The 20,472-nt window shown below is 56.6% G+C and overlaps 1 protein-coding gene across 5 annotated transcripts in view; it reads right to left on the bottom strand.

Moving 5' to 3' along the window:
* Nucleotides 1-1,344: 1,344 nt before the first annotated feature.
* CLEC16A (C-type lectin domain containing 16A) overlaps nt 1,345-20,472 on the bottom strand; it is a 234,824-nt gene continuing 215,696 nt past the window's right edge. For 4 of the 5 annotated variants that reach the window (XM_059881547.1, XM_059881546.1, XM_005224670.5 and 1 more), the window contains 2 exons: nt 14,923-15,084; nt 1,345-4,841 (listed from right to left, as the gene is read on the bottom strand). In XM_059881547.1, the coding sequence (XP_059737530.1) occupies nt 4,486-4,841; nt 14,923-15,084 (518 nt within the window). In that variant the 3' untranslated portion in view covers nt 1,345-4,485. Of the gene's footprint in view, nt 4,842-8,195; nt 8,320-14,922; nt 15,085-20,472 lie in introns of all 5 variants that reach the window. The other variant, XM_024985300.2, reaches the window with a different exon arrangement.

The raw sequence follows: 20,472 nt of genomic DNA, 5'->3' as shown, positions 1-20,472 counted from the left end.
TGTTCCCGCCCTTGCTTTGCACCCCAAGCCTGCAGGGGTGACCTGGCTCCAGACTCTGCCTCCTGAAGAGAGGCTGGTACTGCCCGAAGAACCAGGAGGCTGAGGAGGAAAAGGCCGCGGTCCGCAGGGCACCCTTTGAGTCGAGCTGCCCACAAGGCTCTCCGATTGACACCATCTCCGGCTCTCCCTGGCTGGGCCTGAGGCAGCCCGTGGTGCCAGCCTGTGAACCAGCATCCAGATGATTCCAACACCCATTCCCTCCTTCCTGTAAAGAGCCCGGGGCGTTTGGCCCAGCCACCCGGGGGCAGCACGAAACGAAGGGTGGGCTGCGCCCAGAGACCACCGGGCTGTTTCCTCATTCGCAGGAAGGCTGTGAGGCAGGTGGGTGCTTGTGGGCCTCTCCCTGGGCTCCTGGGGCCTGTCTCCCCACCCCAGGGCCCGGCCCAGCGAGGCTCTGAGACCCTCTGCAGGCAGGGAGCCGACAGCTGCTGCCCCAAGGCCGGTCTTCCACCTTCTCTCTGTGGGGGATCTTTCCAGCAAGTGCTTTTTTCGAGACTGAAGTTATTCTGGCACTTCACGTCACGAATGAAATCCCTGGACCTGTGCTGGGCACCCTGCAGGCCCTGCTGCAGAGCAGGGTCCAACCTCAGCCCTGGGCCTCGTGGGCAGGCTTTGGGGGAGGAATCTGGGCCTGCTGGGGAAGGGAGGCCTGCTGGCGGCCAGGGTCAGGCTGGCCACAGAGCAGGGGCCTCCACCTTCCGTCGGCATCGCCTCAACCCTTGGCACAAGTGGGGAGCCCCCTTAATGCCTTGCACTCAACTTGGGTTTTACCTTGAGGCCCAGAAGGTCCGGCTGTTTCTAGGCCAGCTTTGAGCTGGAGCGTCATAAGTCCTTAGGACAACCTGTGATGCCGCCTCTAGGGATTTCCAGAGCCCATGGTGCCTGGGAAAGGCGCTTCCCAGCACAACCTCACCTGCTGTCCTCGGTGGGGAGTCCAAGGTGCAGCGACATTGCACTGGGCCCCATGCTCAGCCTGCGAGGCAGGGCTGTCGCGAGCCCATTCTCTAGGTGTGGAAGCTGAGGCTCAGATGGAGTCCAGCAGCTGGTGGATGCTCCAGGCTCATGGCACCTGACCTGCCTGGGGTTGGGGGCTCCTTTCTGAGGTGTTCTGCCCGCCCCTCCTTTCGGGAACTGGGGGTACCTGGACAGGGTGGGGGCGGGGAGGACCCAGTGGCTGCACCCTATCCGGCAGCTCCAACAGGGCAGGGGGGTCAGATGGCCGAGAACCTTCCCCTCTGCCCGGCTGTGGCCTTCCCGCCACAGAGCCAAGGAGCAGCGGCCACATTCTTGGTAACGCTTTTTTTTTTTATTGCCAAATTCAAATTTACAAGGAAGTTCCAGTTTTCATTTCCACCCTTGTGTTCAGTACCCGCGAAGCATGAGTCACGCTGGCGAGAGCAGGTACTTCCCTGGAACGGTCCCGAGGCCCAGAAAGCATGGTTTCTCAATCCCGCTCCACCCCGGGACAAGAATTATTTACATATTTTCAACTCAGAGGAACATAAGGAACCCTTACAGTTTCTGCCCCCTGTCATCGTGACTACATTAAATATTTCTTATTTATTGCATCTAGAAAAGAAGGTGGGTGTCGGTCCTCACCGTGCCTCGCGCCTTTTGGACCAGTGCATCTCGAGACCTTAGGGAAATCTAATGTATGTCTGTAGAGAGGTGCATTCTGTCATTCACTCCCTGGTTGCAGGGCAGGTGTTTGGTGGTCGGGGGTGGGGGGGTGCGTGGCGAGCTGCCTTCTGCAGAGAGCAGCAAGCAGGGCAGGCCTGGAGGGGCAAGGGGGCACAGAGGGTCTGCTGGTGCCGCAGGACAATCAATACCCCCTCCCGGGTTGGGGGGGCACGTGGCTGTCTGACTTTGAGGCGCCCCTGCTGGCAAACCAGAAACACATGTGTGCTCCCTAACCACTTTCAAAGCTGATGTTTGGGGATGACCAGCTCTGCCCCTGACTTGGCAAACCCATCGGGCCTGATGTGGACTTGGGGAGGGTCTCTGGAGGGACAGGATGTGGAGATGGAGGGTGGGTGATCCGAGTCTGGTACCCACGTGTCATGGGGCCGTGGCCTCCGCCCACCCCAGGCTCACCAAGAATTCCTGGTTCTACCTCTCTCTGCCCCGGAGACCCAGTGCCTGCTCTCTGGAAGGGCCCCTCTGGAGGTGCCCCCACTGTTCGCTTTTCAAGGGTGCTCCTGAAGACACGGCTGTGCCCCGTGCTGCCAAGACAGTGGGGATCTGGCTGCCAACAGGCTGTGGGGGGCCTGGGACCAACCCTGCAAGCCGACCTGGGGAGAGGTCTGCCCCTGGGCCAGGCACGGGGTGGAAGCTTGGCCTGATCGCACCTTCTGCTCAACAGCCCACGGAGGCCGGTCTGCGTTCAGTTCTCCCACCTGGTGATGCTGCCCCGGGTCCTTCCGGGCGTGTGGTCCTCGCTGGCAGAGACCTTGCTCCTTTACAGCTTGAAAGGCTGGGTCCACCTGCCTGGGCTTCTTCCTCAGAATAATGCCACTGGCCTTTCCTCCTTTCTGCTGCTCCAAAATCGTTTCAAAAGCAGAAGTGGGGGGCTCCGGAGCGATCCTGCGCTTCATCCCAGCAGAGGCACCCGTGGGGTCCCCTCCCTGATAACACACACTTTCTCCATCCTTCTGTCCCCGCCGCCTGTCCTTTCCGGAGGGCTCTGCTGAAGGTCATGGCTTGGGTCTCCTTGCTGGGGCCTCTGGAATTTCTGCTGAAATGGCCTCCTGTCTGAGCTGGGCCTTTTCCCCTGATGGTGCTGGCTGGTCTCACCTGCCCAGGGGTTTCTGATGGCTGGAGAGACCTGTCCCGCAGATGCCACACCCCTTCCTTGGGGGAACCAGGTGTTTCCTTCAGGAGGCTGAATCTGGCCCAGGCAGGCCCTTCCTGATTGCAGCAGGAGGAGGAGGCGAGGGGGACGGGGTCCTCTAACAGGTGAGTTTGCGTAGCATCTTCTAAGGCCGCTTGACAACCCGGCCCGGCCAGTGCTGACACGGTAGGTGCTCACACTCTTGTGGGAACACGTGGAGGCCAGTTCTGCAAGGTCTGAACATCGATCAGCGAGGTGAGGGTCACTTGGCTGTGCATGGTTTGAGCAGAAAGAACATCTTGGGAGCTTTATTGGATATAGAGGAGACCTGGTCTGCACACGCCTAGCCCAAATGGAGAAGGAACCAGGGGTTTTCATTACAAAAGAAAAACAAACACAAACAAGCTTGCTTCTTTACAGCAGCAGCTGAGAGGAAGAGGGACAGAACCCAGGCTCCTAGGAGGTCATGTCCTCGCTGCTGGGCAGGGGCTGACCCTTGGGGCGTTCCTGCCTGTGGGCACCCACACAGCTGAGCAGCAGGCAACGGCCTTGGAGCACGGTTTCCATGACCTTTTCTTTCCATCAGAGCCTCAGAGGCCAGAGTCCCTGCAGTCCCACACAGTTCTTTGTTAGGAAGTAGAGAGGTGGTGACAACCGAAGGCCTTGCTGGAAAACCGTCCCGTTTGGTTTTAGTCCAGAAGGATGGGGAGTGGCCCTGAGCAGGGACCTGACCACAGTCCCCCTTTTCATGGAAAGATCCGGGTGATGCCCTGGGCTGCCACGGCAGAGAAACTTTTGGCCCTCTCAGCTCTGTTGTGTACCTGAGGATAGGTGTCTCTCCCTTATTTATGCTTAAACAATACTTTAAACTTTCCAGAAGAACTTCTACCATTCCACAGGCTCGCCGGGTTAGTGAGAAACAAAGAAGTCAGAATCCCTTAAGACAATGGAGAAGGCCGGACAGAAAAACTCTAAACCGCAAATCCTGGGAACTTCAAGGGAAAATGAAAACGAAATCTCTACAGGAATATTACACTTTTAACATGACATCAAACCTTAGGGCGGAGGACGTTTCTTTTTTTTTTGAACTTTTTAAATAGCTGTTTTTCATCTGCTGCCAAAAGCAGGAATAAATATTCCATGGAGGTGTTTATCGAAGTTCGCTTTTCTAGAAATTTCTACACGAAGTGACCACGTCCGCTGCTTCTCTGCACACTGGGGATGGTGGCAGAGGACCTCCAAGACAGCGGAAGGGCTGGCTGATGAGGCGAGTGCTGCTGATGGGTCCTGCCACCGCACCCCCACCCCCCGCCCCGGGGCTGAGGGCTCTGCGACCAGGAGCCCAGCCCCCTCCCTGAGGCGGCTGTAGGATGATCTGGGTTCGCTGGGCGCTGCCACTGGTCCCAGCCCGCTCTCAAAGAGGCGAGAAGTCAAAGGGGGATTAGAATCGGAGCAGAGGAGCGCAAGGGTGGTTTGAGGTGCTCCCTGGGGCCGAGAAGAACTGTGGATGTTCCCAGAAGGGGGTCAGCTGTTCCAGGTCCCTGCCAGCGGGGCCACACACACACACACACACACACACGTTGCAGGAGGCCGGTTCAGGGCTCTGTGGGGTCTGCTGGCTCTGGCTGCCCAGCCCCCGAGCTCAGGGCCTCTGTGCCCACCATGGCTGGCGAGGGCGGCGGCGGGATGCCGGTGAGGGCATGGAGGCTGTGGCGGTCGACGGGCGGGACGAGGGTCAGCGACTCCACGCTCAGCGTGTCTGCAGCGTCCTCGCAGAGCAGGGAGATGGTGGGCTGCTGGGCGGGGGTGAGGCTGGGCGACAGGGTGACGGTCTCCACGTCCGCACTCCTTGCCAGGCTCTTGCCGGGCCTGGACTCGGCTTCTGTTTCATTGACGATCACCAACTGGTCGGGGAGGTTAGGCTGAGGCTGCTCCGTGATCATGGGGTCATCTGGGCAAGGCGGGGAGAAGAAAGAGAGGCACGCTCAGCTCTGAGAGGCTCCGCTCGTGCTGGTACCCTCTGCTCCCATCTTGAATAAAGGCCCGGGGACGTGTGGGTGGGAGATGAAGTGTGTGGGGGAACCAGCTTGCCTCTCCTCCCTCCTTCTGGGGACCCACCTAGGTCTGGGGCAAGTCGGCCAAGGCCCAGGGTTACCCTGACTTGTGAAGCAAGGGACACATTTAGGGGCCTGTGCAGAGTGGATCCGGAAGCCCAGTTCCCTGTGCCAGGAAGCAGCCTAAACCGGCTCCGAGTATGAACTACCTGCCCGAGGAGAAATACATGTTTAGGGAGAGACGGGCTTGGGTGTGCTGATCACCGCAGGCCATTTCTCAGAGTCTATATTTGGTAACAGTGCCCAAGAGGGAACTCACTGCAATGTTAAAAAAAAAAAAAAAAAAGAATTCTATAGAACTTTTTGGCTTTGCAAAACTAGAACAAGACTTCGGACTGTGGTTCTCTCGCCTGCTCCTGCTCTGAGTGCTGAGTTAGCACCCAGCAAGGGGCTGCGATCGCCAGGCCATTTCTATGCTGAGGGTTTCTCCCCTCTCCACCCCCATGCCAGGGCCACCGAGAGAAACCATGTCAGGAGGGAGAGGTGGCCCAAAGCGTTTATTTTTGGACCAGCAGTTTCTTTTTTTGGCGCTTTTTGAAATCCGTTGATTAGATTACAGGCGAATGGCTTATTTGCTTTTCAAAGAGGAATGGGGCTGGCAGAGACACCAGCTGGACTGGGGCTCCCTTGTGGGAAACATCTGCCAAGACTTCACGTGCCAGCGATCGGAAAACACAGATGAGAAGGCCGTGGGCATCTCGCTTGGAGGGCAAATCTCCCTTGTTACAGATCCTGGGGTCAACGGGGCTTTGAGCACACTGTGTGGAGAGGGGAGTCCAAAGGCACTCTGGGCCCTGGCATGATGGCAGACATTGTTTTTTGGTTCAGTGTGATTCCACTTAAGTGAGTGGTATTTTTTTTTTAAGTTAAGCCAAAACAAAACAGAACCGCAAACTGAACACAGAGCAAAAGAATGGAAAAACCAAGTGCAAAATAAAACCGAAGGGTGCACAGAATGGGAAGAAAGAGAGGAAAGAGGGTTCCCAGCGTGGAAAGAAAGCACAAGCAACAGATGGGGTTTCCCAAAGGACACATCGCTCCTTCCCAGAGGACCCCCACCCTGGGCACGGCGAGCTCAGAAAGGCCCCAGGTCACTTCTGCACAAGGTCCTTTTTCTTTTCTTTCTCCCCAACCCCCTCTTTTATTTTTTTTTAAGAGTAGGCCCACAGAATACCACTACATGGGGCTCTGGGATGGGGTGGTGTCGGTGGACACGGGTGAGCACTAGTGGAAAAAATGATTCAAGGTGCGATCTGAGCCCAGAAATTGCTGAGTAAACAACTCCACACGCTTTCTGGTTTCTCTGAATTTCAGTGAATTTGCTCCACTCAGTAAGGACGCCTGGTGGTGACGGGCTGATTTCAGGCCTTGGGCTCATGTTGGGACGTGGCGCGCCCTGAATGTGAGGCTCTGAGCGTGGGGCTCACCTGCTCTGGCAGCCTCGCCCCGCTTCACACGAGCGTGTCCAGGAACTTATTACAGAAGGACCCACGTGTGGGCTTAGCTACTGGCGAGGCAGTTTAGAGATGACTAACCAGCCAAACGGCACTTCTGTGCCATCTGGAGACAGAGCTTCGGAGCTCTTCCTTCACGTTTTCTGCAGAATTCTCCAGGAGAATTCCCTCTTTGCTCAGGTCTGCACTTGCACGCAGATTTTCAAGAGGCTGGCAAACCTCATTCCCTGAGTCCTGCCCGGGTTTCTGGTGGTGAGAACGATCAAGCGTGTGGAAAGGCTGCCGTTAAATATATTAGGAAACAAACCAACAGATAATGCAGTACACACAAAAGTGGCTTCTTTTTTAGGAAAAGAACAACTTTATTAAAAGGATCCATTTGTCCCCTGAGAAAAAGCTTCTTCCTATTTTTTTTTTAAACAAGAAAAATCACCTTTTCTTACCCATCGTCTACAACACTGTTCTTTGTTTCTATCTACCTATCGATCATCTTCTATCATCTATTTCCCACCTATCTATCTATATCTACCTACCGATTTTTAAACTAAGAGCTGCTTCCTGAATGTTAGCTACAAATGTATACATTCAGAGAAAATTTCTACATTCAAGGGAAAATTACCCAGGGAGGACACTGTTCCTGGTCAAGCACGGACCTGCAGTGGTCACTGTGGACCCTCTGGCCTCGCTTGCCTGCTGGTGTTTCTGAGTTCCGAGGGCACAGGTTCGGGCCTGACCCAGGAGACGAGTGGAGGCCGGAGCCTGAGGAGCCCGACGTCCAGTTCCCATGAGGGGCGCTCAGCCTCCCTGTGGTGCTGCCTCGAGTTGAAACCAAGGCAGCGGGTGCCCTGAGTCCCTGGTTGGCACCCTCGGAGGCTGATCCGCAGCTCCAGGGCTGACCCTTGTCGAGTGGGTGACAGTTTCCAATCAAGATGAGGATTTGACATGCTCAGGCTGGGGGCGGTGGGACTGAGCAACGTAGGGAAGAAAAGACAGCAAGTAGGAGGGCAAAGCTCAGGGGAGGCAGCTTTTAAATGCAAGAGAAGGCAAAGGCTCCTGTCTGCCCAGACGGAGGGCACGGGGCGGGGGGAACCCTAGGAGGAGCATCGCAGGAGGGTGGCAGTGACCACAGCCCACACACGGCCGCTATTTGGAGCTCTGATCACAAGAAGGGAAAATGGTGGAGTCATGTCCACCAGCGCGCTTACGAATGAAATGACTTGGCCTCCGGCTGGAATATGATGGAATCTACCACTTAGATATGAGCAAGGCTGAGGAGAGGGGGAGTGGGGTGGGGGTGGGGGGTGGGGAGGAAAAGGAAAAGAAAAAAAAGCAACTAGGTGACTTCTTTGTGGCTTTTTGCAAATTCTACTGCCTAGCCCTCATGGCCTAACTGGGGGGCCAGGGTGGGGGAAGGGGCTGGAAACCCCCTTAGCTCAGGGCTTGTGCCTAGCTAGGCTGGTGCGGTGTCTCATGGAGGGCAGTTTTTCCAGACTGCCCGGCTCTGCCTCACGGAGGAGCTGACCCAGCTGCACCCCCTGGGTCAAGGGCCAGGGGATTCGGTCCTCAGGTGGATTGAGGCCAGGAGGGGACCGGAGCTGAGGAAATGGCTCAGGTAGGTGGCTGGGGCTCCCCGTGCCCTCGTCCGGCGTTCTGGGGGTCTGTAGGAGTTGGAAATGCAGCGTGCAGGGCGGTGGCGGGGGGCGTCGAGGGCCCAGGAGGCTAACGGAGGAGACCTGCCTGCAGTGACCGAGCCAGAGGTGCCGTGACAGCTGCCGATCGAAGCACTAAACCCAGTGGCCGCCGTGACTGTCGGCCTCCGACAGGCTGAACACTCGCCGGCGTCCTTTCCTGCCACTCCTTACTAGAGGGAAACACAGCGACAGATCATAGAAAGCTTTTAACAACTGCACAGAGAAGGGGGACATGGAGGGGGACACAGAGAAGTGACGGACGCGAAGCATCGACGACAGCGGGGGGTGGGGGGCGGGGGCTGTGCTCCGGGGGGGCTGCTGACGCAGCCCCCATGCATGGGGGACACCCCACCCCACCCCACCCACCCCGGGAGAAGGTGGGGGCTAAGACGAGCTAAGAACCACATCGTCTGCTCGTGGGACTCAGGCAGGTAAAGACGGCAGAGGTCTGTCCTGTTGCGAAGGAAAGCCTCGGGGTGGTCAGCGACACCTGGTCTCGGTGATGGAGGAACAGAACTGCCTGTGCGTTAAGATGAAAACCCTGCATCCCTGGGCCCATCTGAGGAGGGAAGGGTGTGTGGTTGGGGCATCAGAATTGATACAGTTAGAGAAACAAGTGGATTTCTGACCCCCACTGACAAGGCAGCCCCTGAAGACACCAGCAGAGCCTCCCACGACCCCTCCCAGACAACCCCTCCCCAGCCACGAGGTGACGCTCCACCGGCCGCTGCGCTCTGCAATCCGCACCTTTGAAACCAAGACTGAACCACAGCAGCAAGATCTGAGGGCAGGCGCCAAGTGGCCAGGGGGTGGGTGCTAATCGGCTGCAACAGAAGTGTTAGGCGCATCTCCTTGGGGAGGAACCAACCGCCGGCCCCCTCTGAGACAAACTCACACTGGGGCCAAGCTTACGATGAATGCCACGGAGCACAACAAGGCGAACGGATGGAACTGCTGGCTTAAAAGGGGTTAAAATGGCACATGTGATGTTAGGTGTGTTTTACCACACTTAAAATTAATGTCACGGAGAACACTGGGGAGAAGAGGGAAGACATTTGACTTGGGGTTTTGTCCAAGAGTCCTGCCCGCCTGTGGTGCCGGACGTCGGTGACACACAGGTCGGCCCTGAGCTGTCTGGCGCTCAGTCGGCCAAGTGGGACCACCTGGGTGCTTGGGGCTGAAGGTCGCAGGTTCAGACAATTGTCTCAGGGAGCAGGTGAGGACGGGGAGGGAGGGACTGGGACAGGCGTCCACCAGGAGCCAAGCTTGCTCTTCCTTCTTCCTATAAACCCTCGGGGAAGAGTCAGAGGGACCCCAGCTCAGAATTCCCTGGGCCTGAAGATGGACACTGGAAAGAGTGGCCTTGACCTTCAGTCTGACTTCGTTTCTTAACAAAAAATTTTCCACCCTCCTCCTCAAAGTCACTCACCCAGAACACAGGTGAAACACAACGGACTGAAGGTTGGAGGCAGAGTGGCTGTTTGAGGAACTTGGTGCGGGTCACAGAGCTCTTAGCGGAGGCTTTCCTACTAGAATCGCACAGTGCGTGCATGTGTGTGCATGTGTGTGTGTGTGCACGTGAGCACACGCATGGGCATAACCCAGAAAATACTTCTAAAGTGTTCCTACTGATCCCACATTTGGTTCTAAAATTGGGTCTATTCTCTCTTTCCCGCCATGTTTTCTTCAATCTCAAAACCATGAAATGTTTAAGGAAAAAAAACCTCCTCATTCCAAACCCGTGATTTTCTCCCTGGAGAACGAGCCGCGGCCCACGAGGCTGTCTATGCCGGAAGAGCCGGCGTCAAGAGGCCGGGTGCCTGGACACCTCTGCAGCACAGGGTGCCTGCCTGGAAAGACCTGAGGATCCCAGAAAACTGTCTTTAAAGGACAGTGGGAACAGGTGGACCCATGAATCAGGTGTTGAAACCAAACAATAAAAGCCCCCCGGGGCCCAGCTTTAACAGATAAATAATTCACAATGAGAATAAAATCCCCGTGCCCCCAGCTCTTTCTGCTTGGCTCCTGCGGTTACCACAGAATTCAGTTTTGACCTCTCCTTCAGTCTGGGGGCTTCCCTGGTGGCTCAGACAGTAGAGAATCCACCTGCAATGCAGGAGACCACGGTTTGATCCCTGGGTTGGGAAGATGCCCCTGGAGAATTCCATGGACAGAGGAGCCCGGTGGGCTACAGTCAATGGGGTTGCAAAGAGTCAGACATGACTGAGGGAATACGCTTTCACTTTCACTTCAGCCTGGGGTATCTCTTGGTCCTGATTTGAGGGCCTTCACTTGTTAAGAAGCCACTCACGAGTGTCCACGATCTGTCTTTGGTATGTGAAGGAGACCCAGAAGCAGGTGTTCCCTGCACAGAAGGATATCTGTGGGCCCCTGGCAAACTGGTGACCTGTCTAGTCGGGTCCCTTCCCCCTTCTGGTGATGGTCCCTCTGCCTGTGCGGGCCTGAAGCTGGGGCCTTGGCCCTGATAAGCGTGGAGGCTGTTTCTTGGAGACAGACCAGCCCTCGGGTCTGTATTTGCAAGAATGGAATTGATAGGTAGACCCCAGAGAGGTGGGGGCAAGGAATGGACTTGTCACCAGCCAGATTCTGGACTGGGCCTTGGGGAACTGACCCAAAGGCCACCTTCTCCAGGGAGCCCTCTAGTCAGCCCCTCATTCTTGGGCTTTCGCCCCCAGTGATGCCTCCTCTGGGAGGCTTCGGCCCTGCCCACGGGCCCCAGCTCATAGTTTAAAAATGGACACTTATCTGCATGGTCCTCTTGACAGACTTAGCCTCCCTGCCAGCTTATACATTTCAGGCTTTAGGGCCTGTGCACAGTAGCTACTCAACAAAAATCTGTTTGTTTGCAAACAGGGACCGTGGCTAGGGTAGGGTGCCAAGGCTGAGGTAGTCAGAGGCAGACAGAAGAGCCTCTTGGGCAGGGTGTGGGAGCTGGGTTGCTGGAGAGACCCTACTGAGCTCAGTCTGATGCCCACGTGACTGAAGGCCCCATGGGAAGCTGAGGAAATTCATGTTTGGGATAAACATGGGCCTCTTTCAAACCCATGAAATGCAAGGTAGGAAACGCAAGGTCCCTTGGGCTGGACCAAGGGTGGAGGTGGGAAGCACAATGGAGCGTCAAGAGAGTTTCACGCCCTTCTCTGGGGGTGAACCCATGGCTGAGGACCCGTGGCCATCTGGGGTCTGTTTGTGGCTGACTGGGGGGCCCCTGGGCTCCCCCAATGCAGGAGCTGCGCAGTGACCTGGGCCTCTGTGAGCAGGCCGAGGCTCCTTGTCTGGCTCCAGAGCAACGGCGAGCTTCGGAAGGGGAGATGCCTGCACGTCACTGGCAGTCTCCAGCCAGGAGTGGGACCAATGCCCGGGTCTCAGGGGCGCCCCCTGGAGGCACCGGGGACAGACGCAGGGAGGCAGCGAGGCGTGCAGGGTCATCTCTGCGCGTGGGGCAGGGCTCTGGACCTTGGAGGCTGGGTTCCTATCTGGGCCCCCTGCTACCAGCTGCAGCATCCTGGCCAAGCTGTGAGACCCCTCCGAGCCTCTGTGGCTTTCAGCTGCTCAGTGTGAGGCAGAGGGTGGCAGAATTCAATGGGCGGGTGTCTGTAAAGTGCTTGTGAGCTGCACGCCTGACACGTGGATTTGGGGAGCAGCGTCTACTGGGGTGCCCTGTGGAGGGGGCACACCCGGAGGGCTCGGCAGTGGGGGCCCGGCCACACTGATGGCTGATAGTGTGAAGGTCATCTCCGCTTTTCATGGACGGAAGTGAAAGTGTTAGTCGCTCAGTAGTGTCTGACTCTTTGTGACCCCATGGACTGCAGCCCAGCCTGCCGGGCTCCTCTGTCCATGGGATTCTCCCGGCAAGAACACTGGAGTGGGTAGCCACGCCCTTCCCTTCTCCAGGGGATCTCCCATTTCCTTTTCCAGGGAATCTTCCTGACCCAGGGATTGAACCTGGGTCTCCTGCATTGGCAGGTGGATTCTTTACTGTCTGACCCACACAATTCCAGGTTTCAACCCCACGGGTCAGAGAAAAAGAACACTGGGTTCATCTCCTAGTGGACAGCATCTCCTGAGTGCATTTGTGACCAAGCCCTGACACGCACAGTGTGGCTTCAAGAGCACAGAAGCCCTGGAGTTTGCTAATTTCAGCTGCAGAGGGCCTGGCAGCTGCTCTCCACCCTGGGAACTTCCTGGACTCAGAAGGCTCAAAAACATACAATGCTTCTGATCCAGCACTGTGCCGTCAAAACCCACTTTGGGACAAGTGGCCCCTGCAGCTGGGCTGCTGCTGTTTGCTGTCCAGGCTGGATGGGGTACGGGGTGAGGTCCTGGCCAGAGCTCCTGTCCAGCTGACCCTGCAGGGGACAGTCTGATGACTTCCAAATCAGAAGCCTGAACACTGGGCCACCACCTGGGTGGACATCTAACCAGGACACGGGAAGAAGGGCACCTGTCCCAATATAACCCTCCCCTCTTCTTTCATCTAGCAAGGCTGGGTAGGACCCCAGGCAGAGGCTGGCATCATTTGGGTAGATCTGTCCCTCCAGGGAACACGGAAACCCCATGGGCTGTTTTCTGGATGGACCTGGTGGCTGAAGGCTGGCCTGGAGGTTTGGCATCAAGAGGAAGTGACCAGAGATCCTCCTGGGGCCTGCCGCTCCAACCCTGGGGCACCCTCTCCTTGCAGCGATCAACAGCCGGCTCCTCAGTTGAGAGGGAAGCACCAGCCGCCCCACGGGCCGGCCCTGCATTGGGAGGTAAGTTATTTCAGTGTCTGCAGGGATCTGGGCGGGCAGGCTGGGCCCCAGGCTTTTACTGTCAGGCAGCATAAAAAATGGGGCCTCCAACGCCTGCCCCTGCAGGCCTGCCGGGGACACACGGATCGGGAGCAGACAGCCGGGGGCTGAACATCACTCATCTACCTGACAATGGGCTAACAGCCCCCGCGTTTCGGAGATGAGCAGACGTGTCACTGGCACCGAGCAGGGGATGGTGGGGGCGGGGATGGAGGCCAAGAACAAAGAAACCAGCACAAAGCGCAAGGTGGGCATGGTGCAGAGCCCCAGGGCCACACTCGGCTGGACCTCTGTACACCCAGGCCCGACTTTGATAGTGTGGTTCTCTCCTGGCTTCCGTCGGAGGCAAAGAAGTGTATGGCTCTTTGGTTTGTTTAGCTGTCGGCTGTGCCTCCTTAAACGCGAGAGGAAGGTGTAACAGTGGCACCAGAAGAGACCTTTCACCCAGAATGCAACTGGAAGTGTGTGTGTGGGTGCACGCCACACAGACACAGAGCCGTGCACACGCCAGAGCATGCGGGCACACACGTGGCACGTCAACACACAACCCTGCCCTTGGGCCCTCAAAGCCAGCACGAGCCCAGGCTTCAGGGGAGGCTGAGGGCTGTCCTTGGCTTCTGAGAATGCTCTGTCTGGATTTCCCAGCTACGGGCCTGGGAACGGCAGCAGCAACTGCCTGGACACGCAGCCAACCTTCAGTCGGGCTCAGAATAGCTCAGCAAGGGCGGTCGTCTCTCCCCGGGGCTGGGGCAGGGAGGGGAGCAGGTGCTGAGTCTAAGGGGGCTCTAAGTGAGGTGGCTTGAGGGTGACCTTGCTGCTGGGGCCCTCATGAATGTCCATCAGAGATGGAGGTAATGGATGCTCGCGGGAGAGGGGGCGGGGGTGCCCTGACCCACAGGCATGGAGACCAGGCGCGGTTAACCCTTTGCTGAGAACAGTGGAAGCTGAAAACTCTGGACAAGAGGGGTCGGGGCCAAGGGGATCTCTGCCTCTGGTGTTGAGTGGCTGGTGGCCCGGGGCCCTCAATTTCCTGGCACCATGGTGGCTTCCACCTTGGCACTCTGCTTTTGTCAAGACCCATCAATCCATCAGTCAACAAGGGTGTGCACAGGTGTCCCTGAAATAACAATGGGTGGGGGCTCTGGAGGGGACCCCGCAGGAACAGGGAATGACACTGAGGGTCCCGAGATGGGGGTGCAGACCAGAGTTATGGAGGTCCCCCAAATCAGAGACGTCTGGGGCCTCCAGACCCTTGGGTCACCCGCCGAAGTGTGAAGCAGCAGGCAGGCGTGAGGCCCTGCTCCTCTGGCTGCACTCAGGGGCCGTGGTGCTCAGGAAACAAGCCTGGCATCTTCATTTCTGGGATCTTATGCACTGCAGCCAGGGGCTCACGTGTGAGGGGCTCAGAGAGCTGGGCAGACCACGTGCGTCTCACCCCAGGCTCCTTGCACACAGGATCTCTCTGCGCCACACCTGTGCTTGTGTCAGTTATAGGAGGGCAAGAGGCTCCCAAACTCCCAAAAAGGCCGGCAAGAGGCACCCCCTGGTCACAGACGAGTGGACGGCCCCAAACATTTAAAGAGGAAATTCGTATGTTATGGAGGGGAAAAAAAAATTAGCAGAGACACAATTCTTTTGCCAGAGTTCAAAGCATCACATCTGGGAGACCCGTCCTCGTGACACCTACGACCCTGGAGGTGACAGTGGGATGAATTGAGGCTGGGTCTCCCACTGTCCACCCCTCCAGCTCTGCAGCCTGTGGGCCAGCCCGTGAAGAGAGCCATTCTTCCCCCGGTGGGGGCCGAGCCAGCCAGCCACCCCCAATGGCACGCTGGAGTGGATGCAGAACCCCGAGAGGCAGAGTCCCCAGACACAGTGGCAAGGGGCAGCCAGGGCCTCAGGTGAAGGGGTCACAGCGTTTCCTCAAGTCCCCCCCACCGCACCGTGTCCCGCGGCCAATACCTGCGGGGCTCTGGGCGGCCGACGGGGTGGACGATGAGCTGGCGCCTCCGGAGTCGCAGTGGCTGGTGCTCCCGCTGCCGCTGGGGCTCCCGCTGGCCGACGGCGAGGGCGAGGACAGCGAGGACGAGCTGTGCTGGTTTATGCACTGGGCCACGGCGAAGCCTGCAAGGCAAGGCGGGAAGCTGTGACCCAGCGGGGCCGCTGGCCGGCCTGGACAGAGGGTGCCGCCTCCCCAGAGACTGTGTGTGAGGCCACAGGTTGGGGTCGGAAGCCCCTGCCTCGAAGAGGAGGGCTAACTGACCCCAAGCCAGCTCCTTCAGTCTGGGTCTGCTCCCTAGAATTAGCTGAACTCGCCGGGCACCGGACGGGCCTGACACACTTCGACGTTATTTCGTGGGAAAGGGTGCAGACAGCCATAGAGCCCAGAGTGCGTGTGTGTGGGGAGACGCTGAGCCATAAATCAGTGCCTGATGCTGGCTTAGCATCGTGCCAGCTGCACCCTTGAAGGGGACAACGCAGCCTCGGGGCTCAGAGGCGTCCTGGTGACACTCACAGATGGACACGGGACACCCTTGCCACCAAACCGCGGGGCCTCTGCTCACGTGGCTGAGTCCTGCCAGAGGCAGGGCGCCCAATCCGAGCTCTGAAGCCACCCTGGGCGGGAGGGGAGACCCTGAAGATGCACCCTGCCAGGGACTCGGCTCTGCCCTGGCAGGTCTGGCGTAAAGTTTGGTGCATGAGGGACGCAAGTTCTGGTGAAAAGCGGGCAATTACAGTTTGGCTTGGCCCTCTGAGCAACTCTGGGGTTGAGGATGGGGCTGTGGCCTGCCCAGCCCGAGGAAGTGGAAGAGCCCCAGTTTGGAGACTCGCAGACCCTGGCAAGCCCTGCCTGTCTCAGCGCCAGGACGTGCACCCAGCGTCTATCCCAGCTGCAAGCTCGAGGGGCGTGGGTCACCGACCTCTCCCCACCTGGCTGCTGCGGGGAGAATGACCACCCAGCCTGCTTGGCCCTGGGTGCTGGGCACGTGGTGGGAGCGGGCTATTCCGAACAAGCCGCCCCGGAGCGCCCGGAAGGGGACTCCTGACCCCTGTACAGCCTGCTTTTCTAAAGGGCGTGGCTCCTGATCTTATCCACGAACCGCCCGGGAAGCTCCCACGGAACAGACTCCTCGTGGACGCTCCTGGGAGCCCAGGCAGGCTGTGCTGGTTGCTGCTGCAGCCCCCCGGGAGCTCTGTGCCCCTGCTTCTGCACCAAGTTGGGGTGGGGATGCGGACAGGGCCTTCTCCCCACTGACAGCGGGGACCCTGACCCTCCTGGCCAGTCACATCAAGCCTCCCCAGCCTGAGTGCACTCCTCCTGGCTCTAAGCCTTATGCTCGCCCACCACCAGCGCCCACTGACACTTCTCCCAGCAGGTTCTCCAGGCCTGACCGGGCCTTGCTCAGAACTCAGGCACGTGTCCCGCAGGGGTCCGAGAACGGGGGCCATCTGACTGGTCAGGCAAGGTTGACTGGAATATGGCCGGGCCCTTTGCGTACATTCTGCCCGAGGCTGCTCGCAAGCTACGGTGGCAATGCCGAGTCACTGCAAGAGGGGCCGCCAGCGGGGACCCCAAAAGCCTGAAATGCTTTGCTCCCCTTCCCTGGATGGGAACAGCGGGCACGGCCTGGGAGAGGGTGGGGGCACCAGGGAAGCCTGGGCTCCATCTTGGCCCACTTGCTTGCCCGCCGGGGGCCTTGGCCAGTCTCCCCACTTCTCGGAGCCTCCTTGCCTCCACACCCTGGTGGGCAGGTCTGGGTGGAGCAGGGGGGTGGGAGGGGGGTGAGGGAGTTTGCTCTGTTTCCACCTCAGGACTTGGGGGAACCCACACCCGGCTGTCCCGGAGGAGCAGCTCTTTTGTACTGATGTTTGTATAAAATTATTTTTGTCTGAGGATCAAAAGCTGGGTCTATTTATACCCCCAGCGATGTGATGGCATGCAGATGTGAAGCCTGGAGTGGGTGTGGTGGGTAAGCTCCCCGCCCCCCCCACTCCACCACGGAGCAGGGCAGGACTTCGCAGGAAGAGGCATGGGGTGATGGATTGTGTGCAGTGCTGGTGGCTAGGGAGGTGGGGGCTGGGGCCGCAGCTTAACTACGGCCAACGTCAAGGCAAATCCAGACAGGAGTCAGGAAGATTCCTGGGGGTGGGGAGGGGTGTGGGCAGCCACAGCTCCACAGAACCAGCTTAACAGTGGCTGACTTCTTAATCACTTCAAGCAGTAAACCCCCAAGTATACAAGCTGTTTGCTTGCCTCAAAAATGAATCACTCCCTAACAAATCAAAATGTCAGGATGGCTTTCCCCGAGCAGCTTATTTATCAGAATGGTGAATGGAGGGGGCCCGAGAGTATGGGCACTGAGCTGAGGGTAAGCTGATGCTGTTACGCTCTGGACAATGCCCCAGCCTGGATGGTTTGGCGGTCACCAAGGCGGTCACCTACCCCTTCTCTTAAGACACGTGTCTTCTCTCTCAAGCTCTTTAAAGCCCGGATTTATTATGGTAAAATATGTGGGGTGGAGTGTGTGGGGGAGCCAAAGAGACGCTGAGACTGCGGTCAGGATAGCAAAGTTCCTTCATGTAGGGAACAGATTAGGGGTCAAGCCTTAGACGGACAAAAAATATGGTGCACCTCCGGTAGGTGCTAAGAGTTAGAGAAAAAAGAAACCCCGCCAACTGCCGAAAACATCCATTCGCGGGTCTAGCTGAGTGGAGGCAACTGAAGGCATCTTTCCCTCATCTGCTGCTATAAAAATCCAGCTCCTTTCCTTCCATGGCACAGGGACCCAGAAAGCTTCAGCGATGTTTTCTGTTTGTTTGTTTGCTTTTTAGCTCAGTGCCCAGACTCCCTCTGCAATTTCCTGGGGCTCCTCCCCAAATCAAGCTGGCAACACTTTGAGAGCCGGTTTGACCAAGGGCTCAGCAGAGAACTCAGGGAAAGCGCCTGCAGTCGGGGCTCTGGGCCTCCCGCTCTTGCTTCATCCTGTTCTCGATGAACTAGCTTTGCCGGGAGTGCCAACGGACTCTCTGGACGCGAGTTAAACACACATGGGCTGCCAAGTATTTGCAAACTCACAGATGCACCAGAGATCATGGGACCAGGGCATGGGCAAACAGGCCTCTGTAAAAGCTCCTCCAGCAGATAAAGTTCTTGGCCCTTCCTGAGACGGTCTCAAGAAAAGCCTGTGAGATGTGAATGGAAAGGTCATATGGACCTTCATACCATGTGGCTGATCCCACCTTTAGAAATTGACGCTGTGAAGGCACCGTGGGTGGGTGCATGGATATTCAAAGCATTGGTGCATGTGACACGGAACTGGTGACATCTGAAGCATGCAACAATTAGACAAAAACCAAATAAATCCTCCTACGCCCAGATGATGAAATCCTTGGCGGCTGTCAAACATGCTGGTATAAAAGAAGATGAAATGTGGAGGGAAACGCTCAAGACATAGTAAATAAAAGAAGGTTTGAAAAAACATGTCCCATCTGCTCCCACTGTTGTAAAAAATAAATAAATAAAAGGTTGAAAAAAAAAAGATCTGCCTTCCAATGTAGGGGACATGGGTTTGATCCCTGGTCTGGGAAGGGAAAAAACTAAGATCATGGCATCTAGTCCCATCACTTTAGGGCAAATAGAAGGGGAAAAAGTGGAAATAGTGACAGATTTTACTTTCTTGGGCTCCAAAATCACTGCAGATGGTGACTGTAGCCATGAAATTAAAAGATGCTTGCTCCCTGGAAGAAAAGCTATGACAAAGCTAGACAGCATATTAGAAAGCAGAGACATCACTTTATGGATGAAGGTCCAGATAGTCAAAGCTATGGTTTTTCCAGTAGTCATGCACAGATGTGAAAGTTGGACCATAAAAAAGGCTGAGTGCCGAAGAATTGATGCTTTGGAATTGTAGTGCTAGAGAAGGCTCTTGAGAGTCCCTTTGATTGAAAGAAGATCAAACCAGTCATTCCTAAAGGAAATCAACCCTGAATATTCATCGGAAGGACTGATGCTGATGCTGAAGCTCCACTACTTTGGCCACCTGATGGGAAGAGCCAACTCATTGGAAAAGACCCTGATGCTGGGAAAGACTGAGGACAGGAGGAAAAGGGGATGACAGAGGATGAGATGGTTGGATCTCACCTGATCTCATCCACGTTTGGATGGATGGCATCACCAACTCAATGGACATGAGTCTGAGCAAACGCCGGGAGATAGTGAAGGACAGGGAAGCCTGGTGTGCTGCAGTCCAGCGGGTCAAAAAGAGTTGGACACGACTGAGGGACTGAGCAACAACAACTGGGAAGATTCCACATGCCACGGAGCAACTAAGCCCAGGAGCTGCAACTAGAGAAAGCCCTCGCAAAGCAACGAAGATGTAGTGCAGCCAAAAATTTAAAAAAAAAAAAAAGACTTTCCTCATTAAAAAAAAAAATTTGCTGCCAATTCATCTCAAACTTTTCACACACACACACAAAATCCAGGCTCTGTCTCTCTCCTTGTACGGAAAAAAAGTGTTAGTTGCTCAGTCATGTCGGACCGACTCTTTGCAACCCCATGGACTGTAGCCTGCCAGGCTTCTCCATCCATGGGATTTTCTGGGCAAGCACACTGCAATGGGTTGCCATTTCCTTCTCCAGGGGATCTTCTGACCCAGGGATTGAACCCGGGTCTCCAACATTGCAGGCACACTCTTTACCAACTGACTCCCCACAGAAGCCCTCTCCTTGTACCGGGAGAAAAGCAAACAGACTGGAGTGGAAGTCGTGGGAGCACCGGGTGGTTTACTAGGGTGAGTTTTACTTTAATTTTTTTGTGCTTGTCTGAATTTTCCAGGACTTCTACCACATTCAGCATTTTAAACCAGAAAAAGAGGGGAAGGATGAAGGAAGGCACCCGGGCAGGTGGACACTGCTGGGTCCCTAACATAGACCTTCGTTCTGTTCTGGCCTCCGGAGCTCTCTCTCCCGGAATCACTAAGAACCTGCGCAAAGCTGGGGCCAGACGCGATGCTCCAGAGCAGGCGGGACAATGGTGAAACGCATTCCCCGCTTTCCAGGAGCCCCGGGCTTTACAGGGTCAGGCCAGGGTCTTCCTGCTGTCCTTGGGCCCTGTTCTGACAGTTATTCTGGGAAGATGAACTCATGAGTAACTCTCTGGCGTTTGTCAAGCACACACAAAAAATACCACGAGAAGGTCAGTCTATTTTAAGTACGCTGATAGAGGGAGGGCTGGTCTGCAGGTCAGGACCCCTCAGGATCTCGGACGGGCCCCCCCATTCTCTGTGGGTCTGTATGTTTTTATGAGAAACACAGTACAGTGAGTGAGGCTCTCTGCACTTAAATGGTCAGTTTTCTTTTTCCCTATAAATTGGAATTTGATTTGAGTCCCACAGCCTTTTGCGGACGTGGGGAAAGCGGAAGAGACTGAAAAGGGCACCCTGAGTACATGTTGTGCGCCACTGTCGTTGACAAACCTGGACAGCATAGTAAAAAGCAGAGACATCACTTTGC

This window comes from Bos taurus, chromosome 25, assembly GCF_002263795.3.
Source record: "Bos taurus isolate L1 Dominette 01449 registration number 42190680 breed Hereford chromosome 25, ARS-UCD2.0, whole genome shotgun sequence".
NCBI lineage: Eukaryota > Metazoa > Chordata > Mammalia > Artiodactyla > Bovidae > Bos > Bos taurus.
This window is presented reverse-complemented; position numbering and strand designations above follow the sequence as displayed.